At 47.3% G+C, this 13,387-nt stretch overlaps 1 protein-coding gene across 1 annotated transcript in view; it reads right to left on the reverse strand.

Moving 5' to 3' along the window:
* Positions 1-13,387, reverse strand: part of B4GALNT3 (beta-1,4-N-acetyl-galactosaminyltransferase 3) — a 98,493-nt gene that overhangs the window by 6,638 nt on the left and 78,468 nt on the right. The window contains exons 8-17 of the mRNA XM_084628546.1: positions 12,085-12,163; positions 11,569-11,635; positions 9,979-10,122; positions 9,448-9,557; positions 8,767-8,867; positions 7,072-7,151; positions 5,025-6,054; positions 3,881-4,179; positions 3,212-3,365; positions 249-321 (exon numbers count right to left, since the gene is read on the reverse strand). Of these exons, the coding sequence (XP_084484672.1) occupies positions 249-321; positions 3,212-3,365; positions 3,881-4,179; positions 5,025-6,054; positions 7,072-7,151; positions 8,767-8,867; positions 9,448-9,557; positions 9,979-10,122; positions 11,569-11,635; positions 12,085-12,163 (2,137 nt within the window). The remainder of the gene's footprint in view (positions 1-248; positions 322-3,211; positions 3,366-3,880; positions 4,180-5,024; positions 6,055-7,071; positions 7,152-8,766; positions 8,868-9,447; positions 9,558-9,978; positions 10,123-11,568; positions 11,636-12,084; positions 12,164-13,387) is intronic.

Here is a 13,387-nt window from a genome sequence, read left to right on the forward strand (position 1 = left end):
TTTCTCTCCTCGATTGGTAGTCCCAACAGGGAGGCTAAGAAACTGAATGGGCCACAGAAACTGATCTCCTCAACGTGGCCCCTCCAGGTCATGATTGAGGCACATTGTCAAGGCAGCATGAACAGGACACTTGCACTGACCCTGGCCACGCTGAACGACAAAGGTTTCAGTATGACAGGTAGTGCTTGAGCTGTACAGGGACTACGGATCTTTCTGCAGCTTGGGCTCCACAGCTGCCAGGCGCTCACCTTCACTAGGTCTATCCCAGCCTGCAGCCCTGCAGAGCGCTCAAAATTCCCCGTCAGCTTCAAGTACTGGTAACTGTTGGCAAGACAGACAGGAATTGGGTTAAGTTCCTTAGCCACACAACAACTCCTTCTAGCGAGGCTCTTTCGCTCTCTCGCAGCGGTTCCTGGAATTCTCTCAAGGAAAACAGGGGGATAGTGGGAGAGGAGGAGAAAGGACCTTGGTTCACTGCTCACTTACAACTCTTGGGAATGTTTAGTTTTACGTGTGGATGTTATTGTATTACACATTCACCCTTACTTTCAATCCCTGTGCAGCACAGTAAACACCTTCCAGGGCCCAACAGGTGCCTGATATAATCGGGGCCTGGACAACCGAGATGTGTGCTTAACTGAGACCTGCATTCCAGAACAGATATCTCAGAAGTGCTTTGAGACCCACAGATAAGTGTTTCATCAGCACAAAGCACTATTAGTTGTATGATTTGGCACATATCTGAGAGCTCATTCTATGGAACTGCTCCTAGCTGGTTCCAAAGCAACCAAATGGCAGCTCCATGACACGGTTACGAAGAAGGGGAAAACACATTGGTAACTTTAGTCCAACGCTTTGTTAGTTCACATCCCAGTCTTGTGTAATGAGGCTGTATGGTGCCTTGTTTCTTTTTATTTACAGGAGAGGGTCTCTTGTGAGGGCAGTCCTCCGTAGCCTGTTCAGCATCATTTGGCGTTCCAGAGGCCTGGACTAGACCAACTAATGGGATGTGTTCTAGAACAGGGGTTCTCAAACTTTTTTTGTTGGGCCCATCTTTGAAAATATTTCAGGCTGTGATGACTTCCCCCACCCCCGCGCCCTCCAGGTTACCATATTTCAAGTTCCCAAATAGAGGACACTGCCAGGGGAAGTTGGAGGGGGAACAGGGGTACAGCCCTCTGGCTGCCCAGCTCTGAAGGCAGAGCTGTCACCAGCAGCAGTGCAGAATGGTGGCATGGTATGGCATTGCCATCCTTACTTCTGCGCTGCTGCTGGCAGCGACACTGCCTTCAGAACTGGGTGCCAGGTCAGCAGCCACTTTTCTCGCAACCCCCCTACAATAGCTTTTTATCCTCTTTTGCATCAGAACCCGCAGTTTGAGAAATGCTGCTCTAGAACACAGAGGGAAGGTGTGATGCTCTGTACCTCATGGGAACACCCTACAACCCCATGTTCATCCTTATAAAATGATTATGTGGTATCCAGTGCAAAGTTTGTCATGTCGGCTGTCTCTGGAAGGCTCATGTTGCACTGAGCATTGTTGGTATAGTGATGTTATAGTAATAGTTTTTACAGTAATGTTATAGGTTGTAATTTCATGTATATAGTTATGAGGCTGAAAATGTGTCCTCATGGCTTAAAACAGCCCCAGGCAAAACTTTCCAAGAGCAGAGGGGCAGTTCACACCTCATCAGGCCATATATGGGACAAACCCAGCCCAGCCTCACAGGAACAAAGGACACTGGCCTAGGCAGCAACAAAGGATCTGTTGCAAAAAGAAAAGGAGTACTTGTGGCACCTTAGAGACTAACAAATTTATCTGAGCATAAGCTTTCGTGAGCTACAGCTCACTTCATCGGATCATTCAGTGGAAAATACCTGATGCATCCAATGAAGTGAGCTGTAGCTCATGAAAGCTTATGCTCAGATAAATTTGTTAGTCTCTAAGGTGCCACAAGTACTCCTTTTCTTTTTGTGAATACAGACTAACACGGCTGCTACTCTGAAAAGGATCTGTTGGACTCTCAAGTGAGTCACCCCCACTTCTTTTGGTCAGTAGGGACTACAATGAGGTAATGTTCATCTGACTTTGAAGGGGCGTGGGGCAAAGCCAAGAGGGAAGAAAGGACATGATAAAAGGGAGAAACATTTGTCATGCTCTTCCTCTCTCTTCCACCTCCATTTACAGACATCACCACCAAGCGACTGAAGCGCTGATCAAAGGGGAGAGCCTGGCTAAAGGGCAACTAGCCAGCCTGTGGTGAGAAGCATCTAAGTTTGTAAGGGCATTGAAAGTGTTAAGATCAGCCTAGAATGCGTTTAGCTTTTATTTCATTTGACCAAATCTGACTTGTTACACTTGGACTTATAATCACTTACAATCTATCTTTGTAGTTAATAAATTTGTTTATTTATTCTACCTGAAGCAGTGCCTTTGGTTTGAAGTGTGTCAGAGACTCGCCTTGGGATAACAAGCCTGCCTGCATATCAATTTCTTTGTTAAACTGACAAACTCATATAAGCTTGCAGCTTCCAGCGAGCATAACTGGATACTGCAAGATGGAGGTTCCTAGTGTTGTGTCTGGGACCGGAGATATTGGCTAGTGTCATTCAGTTGCACAATCCAAGGAGCAGCTTACATGCTAGAGGCTGTGCGTGAGTGGGGGTTCTCACAGCGGAGCAGGGTAAGGCTGGCTCCCAGAGTCAAGGATTGGAGTGACCTAGCAGATCACCGGTCCAGATAACACCAGGGGAACTTCACAGAAGGTCTTGATGTTGCAGGTGTTGCAGATGACCACTTTAGATAATTGCTAGATAATTGGCTGAACATGCAGCTTTCTAAATTCTCCCTTCTCTCAGTCCCATTCGTCACTGATTTGTCACCTTCTTGGTCTTTCCCCTTTCTCCATTTCTTGGAGACTTGCCTTTGACCTTTTTTACTACAAACCTGAACAGGAGCTACAAAAAGGGAGCTGCATCTGGATGGATGGACTGTGCAATAGGCATATGCATGGAGGCAGACTGTGTCACTGTACGTGGCATACAGGTGCAAGAATGTGTGTGTGTGTGTGGCTTGTGTCTGCAGGGGTGCATGTGTTTGGCTTTTTATATGCAGATGGATGTGGATGACCTGTATGCAGAGATTAATGTGTGTGCTGTGTTTGTAGGGGTGTGCCTGTGTGTAATTCATGTGAATAGGTGGTATTCTCACCTGCGTAAACTGGACCTTTTCAGAGCCTTCTCTACATCCATGTCATCACTGCTGTAGTCTGCGATGATGACATTGAAGTATGGGTCCTTGGTGACTCTAGACAGTTCCTCCATGTCAGAAATGAACTGCAGCACCCAGCGTGCCTGGTTTTTCACTAATCATGGTGGGGACAGGGTTAGGGAAGGAACAGAATCAAAGCAAAATTGATTTCATGCCTTGAAATGATTGCAGACAGCCAAGATTTTCAGTCTCCTGTCAGATCCAGTTGAGACAGACAGGGGTATCAGGGAGCAATCTAGAGACAGGCCCAAACTGAAAACCCGGATCTGAATGCCCTGGCTTTGGGGCCATTTGGATCCAGATCTTGGCACTGCAGGGTGAACCCATTCCGAGTGTATTTTGGGAGCCAGATTTCAGAGAGTTCAAACCACTCGGGGGGTTGGGCCAGTTATATTTCTGATGCAGTTTCATTTGGAGGGAAAAGGAAGTTGACAGTGATGTGAGGAAGGTGGTGGAGACTGGCACAGACACAGTGTTCAGAGCTGTCTCAGAACCGGTCCCTAGCAGCTTCCCACTCAGAGGCTGGCTCAGGACCATGCCCCACAACCTCCCCACTCACGTTTTATTTTGGAAGAGCCTGGATCTCCTGCCCCATTACAAGGCCCTTACCTGGCACTATGAAGTGGACAACAGCACGATGGTTCCAGGAGAAGCCCAGTGGCCAGCACAGGTCTGGCTCATTTGCAACTCCCATCAGTTGGCGTCGGCGGCCCCACGCCAGGTTCTTCATGTTCATCTCCTCCTGCTTGTCGCTGCTGATGCCCTGCCAGCCCCGTGCAAAGACATACTCTGAGAAGCGCACAAGCTGCCCTCCTCTCTCCAGCAGCTCCAGCTCCAGCAGGTAGCGGCTCCCCCGCAGGCGGTCTTGGCGCTTCTCCACATTCACTACGCGCTGCAGGAGGAATCTCCTGCAGGGATGCAACAGGGTTCTAGACGTTCCCCACACCAGTGCCTGGCAGCCACTCCTCCCCAGGTCATCTCAGCCAGTCCCTCTTCCAGGAATGTTACGAACCCTTTCACTCCCAGTCCACAGCTTTACTGCACCACCCCAGAACCCATGTCAGAAAGTTTAGGGTTTTGATTATCACCTGGCCTCAGGACTATTCACTTGGGATTAGATCTGGAATCCCAACAAAGATAAAATAGCTGACAAAGGAAGGGGAACAAAGATCATGCCAAAAAAATAACTGTTTAAAAGTGAATTTAAGTTATGCTGTGGTGCCGGTGAGAGGTGCTGCATGCACAGCCCTGGAGACTACAGGCTTCTTAGGCACAGCATGGGCGATGGTAGCCTTCCTACACCCTTTCAGTGTATCTGAACCCTCAACTGGCAGGGAGAAGTTATCTCAGTTCCATTCAATGCTTGGCTGTTCTGAGGAGACAGCCAATGGAAGGGCTAATGATGATGCTGGTTTACACATTCTGGGAACGTGCTTACTGGGAGCTGGACTGAAACCTTCATTCATTTCACACCAGCCACCACCCAGCTGTCAGAGAACTTTCAGCCACTACTGACCTGGGTTAGACAGGTATTAGTGAGCTACATTGAAGGTGTTTTCTCCCATTCTTATTACACTCAGGTGTTTAGTACCCCTTCCACCTTCACAGTTCATTTCCTAGGGCTGTATTTTCCACCTCTGGAGTTTGCTCTCTAACTTCTACTGGTTCCTTACACTGTCCTGTGGTTCCTATGCAGCGTGGTATGGAGACCCGTAGGAGAGGACCACAGGATGCGAGAGACATTTTGCCTTACCCTTTGCTTCTCTGGTTGAGTTTTTTCAGGAAGACACGTGTGACCTCCAGGGCCTCCCTCTCTTTCAACAGCAGGTTCCCCGATGTGTTGCACTTCAGGTCGATCCAGTCTGTCCGCAGCATGTGGAAGTCCAAGTTGCTCGCGCTGAAGGTCTGCTCCCAGTTCACTACCTGGTCAAATTGTGGCATGTACTCAAATTCCTCCTCCTCCCCCTCTGCTTCCCCTTCCACCTCTTCCTCCTTCTCCTCCACTGCCAGCTCAGCAGGCTCAGGCTGAGACTCCACTTGCCCCCTTTCCACATCCACCTCAATGCCATCAGCTGCCTTCTGCTCGGCAATGTATGACTCCACCTGGTTTAGCCACTGTGCCTGGTAAAGGGTCTGCTTGCTGAGGCTGGCAGCACTCATGGCCCTACTACTTATTTTGCCAGAGACTGGACTTTGTCTCCTTGCTTCCATGTTGCCTGCTGGCTGGTCCTTGGTGCTAGTTGCATTGAGGTCTGTCTGAAGAGGCCCCATCTCCCTTGGAATCCTGTCTGTGGAGACCCTGGAATTGCTGGGTATATGTTCCCAGGGCTCGTGAGGTCTTGTGCTAGAAGGAAGGTCCTGGCCTCCCACTCTCCTCTTGGGCAGTGACTTCCCATGGATTCCCTTAACATGATGAGGAGGGTTTCTGGAACTGTCCTTGACCTTGATTTTTAGATGGGGCCTCCTCATTGATAGGTTTCTTTCTAGGCCAGTTTGATTGATGCTCTGGTTGGCTGAAGTCCTGTGAGCTGGCTTGATGAGGGGCCTTTGTGCTCCTCTCTTCTGTAGCACCTGTTCCACCTTACCATCCATGACCAAGAGGAGCTTCCGATGCCCCGGGAGGGAATAGTCATTGTAAATGTCATCATAGCCTGCTTTCATGGTGGGGTTTGCCTTGACTCCCACCAGCTCTGCTCCCCACTTGCTGGGATTCCTTGGGGGATTGGTGCTCTCTGCATAGTCATCCGTGTACTGAAACTCATCAGGATTCCCTTCCTCAGAGCCTGCAACATCGATCCTAGTTACATCTCTCATACCCGCTGCACTGCCCCCGCTGCCCTGACCCACACCCAAAAGGAGAAGGGAGTTAACTCATCCGCTCACCCCCCCCTTTATGTATCCACCCCTGAGGAAGCTGCCTTTGCTTGTTCTCATTCACTGTCGTGGTCTGGATGGTATTCCCTCTTCCAATGCCCTGGGGGTGCTCTGGGGAGGGGAAGTGGCGCTAATTCTTGTACTAGTCTCCTTGGCATGTGTGGGACAGTCTCACCAATGGCCATGTGTCTCTGGCATGTGTAGACTTGCCCCTTTCACCCAGCTATGGCCCTCTTTCACATGTGGACAAGGGTGGCCAAGTATGCACTTTTGGCACTTCTCTCAGGCCAAGCTGCAGCTCAGCTGGAATCTTATGTATGGAGTTGTGGGCAGGAAACGCAGTTCCTACTGAAGCCATTAGAGCCTGCTGTGGTGCCTGACATCAGGTGCCCATCCAGCATGGAGCCTGCCCTGAGGAAGAGGCAGAGTGACAGCAGGGATCAAGAGGAACACTGAATGAAGAGCACTGAGATTGTGGAGGGGACTGAATGTTGAAACTGGATAGGTTATAAGGTGGGGGAGGGGACTGAGGTTTAGGGAGCAGAGAGGGCAGAGAATAGGGCAGGGTCTGAAAAGGGCATTGGGAGGCTGCCCCAGCTTGAGCTCCCAGTGATACCTTTAACCAGCAATAAATCCACATTTTTTTAAAGATGAAGTTTAAGGCTTTATGCAAAATTATTAGTAAATAGGCAAGTCATATAATAAAATAATTTGCATGATTTGTCACATGTGCAGCTTCACAAAACTTAGCAGGTCTGGTGGCCCTGCCCTCTCCTCCTGGCCACAGCTCTCTGGCACACAAGGGCCATGCTTTTCACTGCACATGAAGTCAGCTGCATCTTCCATCCATTCCAGGGAAAGGGAGACAGAAAAAAAAAATTCGATAGACAGGGGAGTCCTCCTGTCTCTCGCATTAGGGTCTCTACCTGGCTGCTCGGTTTTCTTCCCAGACTCCAGATTTCTCCTCTCTGGATGGTCGATTTTCATATACTTATAGAATCCAAACCTTCAGGAGTAAGGAGGCAATGTAAGCACAGCTGGAGTGTTTCTCTGCTGGAAGTATCACACCATGATAAGTGCCATCTTACCGTCCCTTAAATCCATTCAAAATACTGCTGCGAAGACCATGTCTCATCACTCTGACTTTCCCAACCCCATTCTTGGCATCCCCTGGTCCCCCCTTTTCCTCTGCATCAAACACAAACTACTTGTCTTCATGCTTATACTAATCTCTAATACAGTTTTGAGTCATCAACCCCTCCTTCATTGTCCGTCATTTCAATGTCCCCTCAAACACCTTCCTTCTTTCTCCCATGCTGCCTCATATGAATGGTAAGAGCTCTCATTCATATGGAGAAGCAGGTGCTGGGTGGTTACCTTATTGCCTCTCAAAGATAAACCCTGCAGGGGAAAGAGAAGCCTTCATAGATTCCATTTGCAAGGTCCAAAGGGAACATTGTGATCATCTAGTCCAGTGCTTCTCAACATATTTACCATTGTGGGCCACATATGCAGCTGTCTGTGTTTTATGTGGCTCGCATCAACACAATATATATATTACCTGTATGGCCCTGAGGATGTCACATGGGCCACAGCTGTGTGCTGATTGGGCTGCAAGTGGCCTTGCGGGTTGAGAACCACTGAAGATTGACCTCCTGTATAGCACAGGCCATAGAACTTCCCCAAAAGGATTCCTAGAGCTGATCTTTTAGAAAAACATCCACTCTTGATTTAAAAATCGTGAGTGATGGAGAATCCACCATGACACTTGCTAAATTGTTCCAATGGTTAATTACTCTCACTGTTAAAAATGTAAGCCTTATTTCCTAGCTTCAACTTCCAGCCATTGTGATTGTGTTATACCGTTCTCTGCTAGATTGAAGAGCCCATTATTAAATATTTATTCCCTGTGTACATATTTAATATACTGTAATCAAGTCATCCCTTAGCTTAACAAAGAGAAGGTTAAATAGATTGAGCTCTTTGAGTCTATCAGTATGAAAGGCATGTTTTCTAATCCTTTAATCATTCTCATGACTCTTCTCTGAACCTTCTCCACTTTATCAATAACCTTTTTGAAAAGTTGTTGATAAATTGAAAGGAAACCTTTCAATCTGTTTAATGTGTGCCATGTTAATTTTATATCATTCTAGTTTTTTAATCAAAATGTCATGCAATACTAAGTTAAATGCCTTACAGAAAGTCTGTATATCAATACTATTACCTTTATGAATCAAATTTTCAATCTCATCAAAATGTGGGATCGGTTAGTTTGACAGGATGTATTTTCCATAAACCCATGTTGATTTCCATTCATTACATTACCCTCTGGGGGCAGTTTTCTTTTAGGAGTTAAAAACATTTTCATTTTAAAAAAGTACATCAGCTATCTGCAGGATTTAGGCTCCAAGCTGGCACCCTCAATTCCCATTAACTTCAGTGGAGACTCTGGGCGTTTAATAAGAGAACTCTACAAATTTGCACATAAAGTTCTATCTCAGTCCAAACCCTAGTACTTCTCTGCTCCCCCTCCAGTGGTTAAATCCTAGTGTCTCCGCTACATGCCAAGGCAGTTGCCTCACCAACCAGTCCTGGACTGTGACTCGCGAGAATTGTTTTACCTCTCCAAGTAATAGTGGCTCTCCTGGTAGAAGCATTTGTTGTCTGTCTCCATGTGGCTCAAGCGGCTGTAATCATTTGGGTAAACAAAGGACAAATGAACCTGGGAAAGAGACAAAAAACCCATGCGCAAAAAAGTATTGTATAGATGGGCATGAGCCTCAGTGTTCAAATCCCGACGTGAGCTGTCAGAGCATACAGATCTGGGGTTGGCCCATTACAGAAACCCAATCTGTCCTAGGGATTTTTGGATCTAGAGTTTTGATTTGGGCCCTGTATAAAAACAGGGGTGAGTTGCACAGTTCAGAAATTCATCCAAACTTTTGCAGCATTTGGCACTGTCTGGCGCTAAGGTTTGGGTTTGAGCCTAGTTCTGTTTATTGTATGGCTTCAGAACTGATTCTAGGGGATATGTTTTTCAAACCCCCCATTTGCATCTTGCTGTGTGTATCCAGCTGAGTAACAGCTCCGGTTGAATAAGGAAATAGGGAAGCAGACGCTGGATTGTTCTATAGACAATGGAAGCAACACCCAAACCATCAGCAGGTATCGGCTCTTGGGCTGCTCCACACATCATGAAAAGAACACCCTCCCCACAAGCAGGCATTAGTCCTGGAATATACACTTTTTCCCACGGCAGGGGTGAGCTGGGCAAACATTTCTGGTTAAGGAATGAGACTTACGAACTGGAGTCCCTGATAGCGCTGCAGTGGGAATCCATTCACTAGGTAACTGGGTTTGTAAGGGCAGTCTGGTAGAGTCCTGCGCAGGCGTGACTTACTAATCAAAGGCACTGAGAGACACATACACACACACACAAAGAGAATAGTTACATGGGCAATGCATCAAACCTCCTGAGGTCCCCTCCAACCCTGATATGCTATGAAACCAAATCCACCCTAAACTGACGCAACAGGACAGCCATCACTGTGGCCATTCCCTATTGACATGTACGAATTTGCCACCACAGTGATATCAGCTGCATTCAACATGCCATCCCACTGGGGTCATCCCACTACACTAACCTCTTACATTTATAATTTATCCTTCATAAGCTATATCTCTCTTGGGTGTCCTGAAATGACAGGGCAGAGTGTAGAGCAGCTATTTCCTTATCTCAGTTTGGGGGAACAGCTTATGAAAAACAACTTTACTCAGTTGCCCCAGTTCATGTGATATGATGAGCTGCAACTGTCTGTTTGATGGTGTTTTACCTTTATAAATAGTGTCTCGAGGGTCGGGCTTCAGCATGTCAGCTGGGTGTACCATGTTGCCCAGATTGGCTGTAGATGGGCTTGCATGGCTCGCCAATGTCTGTGGGATATGACCAACCTCATCCATCTTGAAAAGAGTCTCATCTAGAAACCAGAGACAGAATGAGAGAGGGAGGAAGGAACAATCCTTCATTTCATCCACTGCTAGTATCGTTCCACTCTTTGGGGGCTCCTCCAGCATTCACTCTCCAAACTTTAGTCCTTCTAAAATTTGGCATCTCATCCCCAGAAATGATTAAATTATTATTTATATTACGGTAGTGTCCAAAAACCCCCAGTCAGGGTCAGGTCCTCATTGTGACAAGGACTGTATGGACTTCCCTGGAAAGCTCAAAATCTAGAAAACACCAGAGCAGATGAAGGGTGGGGATGGGGAAATCCCACTCAAGCAATGAATGTAGCAACAATTCACACCACCCTGATAATTTCCTGATTTGTTATTTGAAAAGGGGGTAGTGGCAGGGAAAAGGGGAATTAGTAAGAAGCAGGGAGCAAGGAAAGGAAGGGGACTGTCACAACTCATCATCTGCCTAGTCATTGTCACCTGGCAGATTCTGAAGACATCAGAGCAGAGGTGGTTTTCAAAGAGGGATTTGAAGAAAGAGAAGGTAGTGGCTGTATGGATTATATCAGGGAGTTTCCCCTATGCATAAAGTATGGCCTGGGAGAAAGCCCAGGGGTGTTTGAGAGTGAAGTGGACACTGATGATTGGTAAAGGTTGGGAACACTGGCAGAATGAAGGTGGGGTTGATACTAGAGACACTAGGTAGGGTCAGGCTAAACTGTGAAGGGCCATAAATGTAAAGACAAAAAACTTGTATCTGATGTTATGGAGAAAGGAGAGCCAGTGGAGGAACTTAAAAGGGGAGGGTGACAGGGTCAGTGGAACAAGCCAGGAAGATTTCAGCAGCAGCATTTTGAACGGACTTGAGGGGTCAAGGCTGTAGTTGCATCCTCAGATATCTTCGGTGGCTTCCCTTTCATTCAGCATCCGGCCCAAGAACTTCCATCTAGCCTTAAAAAAATCCTTCACAGATCCAGCCCCCTCATCTCGCTGTCCTCATTCCTGTCCATCTGCCAGCACATTCTCTTGGCTCTCATACTCCAGGCTCCCTTCTGCTCCCCTCGGTCCCTGCACGGCAGGCAGTAGATCTTCCGCCTGTACCTACCAACGCCATCTGGAACAGTTTCTCTCTTCTTTGCAGACTCCCTCAGGCTCTTCAGAGTCCATCTCTTCTCCCTTGCAGTGGACTCCAAATCTCTCTAAACAACATCGAGATCCCATTCCATGAACCCTCCAATTTCCCCAGGCTTAATAATGTGCCCCCAAACTTGACCAGAGCACATCTTCTGACCTGTACTCTGTTAAACCTCCAGCTGCTCCGTGTAACATGCTGTGTACACGGCACATTATTTCCATGTGCCTGGATAGGCTGGAATCAGCTGTGAAGCATCTGTGATGCTTTGGAATGAACAATGAGATACATAGACACATCTGTGAGGCATCAGGCCTGTGGAGGAGACACTTACTTGCGAAAAGGGAGAGGAACTGGGAGTCTATGACTGTGAACTTAGCTTCTGGGTCACTCAGTCTCCACTGGAATAGAAAAAGAGATTAGTATGAAGTATTTATTGAATTATTCCATCCAGCAGGAAAGGAAGAGAGCACATCTGTCCATAACCCTATGGGACCTCTGAGAAGCCACCTTCCCCAAATCAGTACAGAACATCTAACAGGGAAGGGACGGGAATGGGAGCAAGTCTAAAATTCACCAGGACTCAGTCTAATGGCAGGAAAGGGAAAGAATGGAGAGTGGGGGAAAGATGGAAGAGGTCAGGGACTGAGTGGGGCTGTCCCAGGCAGAATGAGATAAGGGCCAGGATGGAAATAGGGCTGTCCCTCACTGAACAGTGTCAAGTCTCAGGATGGGAACAGGGATGTCCCAGGCAAAGTGGGGAATTGGGAGGGGAGTGAAGTTGTCACCTAATCTCACTCTCAAACTCCACCAGTGCACACGTGGAACCTGGCTGTACAGGCGCACTTACTGCTACTTCCACATGGTCTGTTCCTCTGTCATCCTGTTTGTGAAGCACCTCAAAGTAGTACCTGCCTGAAGCTGATAATCTGTGAAAGAGAGAAACTCATGTCTACCATTGGGACCGTTCAGTGGCATTTGCTTGCTACATTTGCTAGAGGGACTGTGGAGCAACCATACCACACCTTGGGTTGCAACCTACCCTGCTCTCAAACTAAGCAAGGTTGGGCTTGGTCATTTGTGGGATCTGAGACCTCCAGATGAACCCCAGATGCTGCAGGCAGGGGGCGCTAATGATTCTGTGTGTGGCACTCTTCCCTGGGAGAACATACTCAACCAGTGCTCCCAGCCAGTACTCGCCACCCCCTCAAAGGCTGCAAGGTGAGCCTCCACCTCCAGCTAAAAATTCTGGATACTGGAATTTTAGTCCCCCTGTTGGGTTTCTTGGCCTTTAGGAAACCTGGCCAGTTGCTAGGTGGAACACTCTGGGCAATGTTGTATACAATCTCTCTTTTTTTTTTTTTTTCTAGAGGAGATAGTTGGATTCTTCTATTTTTGTGTTTGTTTCTTTAGGAGAAACCGCCTTCTTCTCTCCTCAACATCACAGTTCCCCAAGGAATTCTGGTAGGCAACCACCAGGGGGAACACTGTCACCATTCTAATGTACTCTGGATGCATCTGATAGGGATATATAATCTAGCAATTTCCCCACTTTTAGGTCTCTTTCCCAATATTGCCACCGTAAAACATTCAAAAATCATGACATTAAAAATATATATAATTTTTATTTCCCTACTGTTTTCTGAGCCCTTAGGATACATGGATTCACTCAAATCACATTTTCAAGCTTTTCTCCACAATCATCAAGGCTAGAAACTTACTTTTTTCTTAAGGAAAGTTAGGTATCTCATGTGGTCATTTAACTCAAGAAACTGAGGTTATCAGTAAAATATCAAATACCGCAGAACTTGCAATAACATTGCAAGAACTGACAACACTGTTTTCTCCCATGGTGATTCTATGCCATTTGTCATCTGCCGGTGCCATGGATACCCATAGCAAAGAGATCCTTGGGCACATCGTGGGTTTACCAGACCTGGAATTATTGGCCTTGGCCTTTTGGTAGGCCATCATAAGCCCCTTGATCTCCCAGCACTTTGGCCCAGTGTGGTAGATTCCCGTCTCAGCCGGTGTAGAGCTTTGCATTTCAGTTCTTGCTTCCAAAGCAGGGAGCCTTGCATCAAAATTCCACAAATGCCTTAGAGGTAGCCTCTGGCCAGCTAGCGGCACACTCAGACAATGCACTCAGCGGG

The sequence above is a fragment of the Lepidochelys olivacea genome (genome assembly GCF_965140295.1).
Source record: "Lepidochelys olivacea isolate rLepOli2 genome assembly, chromosome: 1".
NCBI classification, from domain to species: Eukaryota; Metazoa; Chordata; order Testudines; family Cheloniidae; genus Lepidochelys; species Lepidochelys olivacea.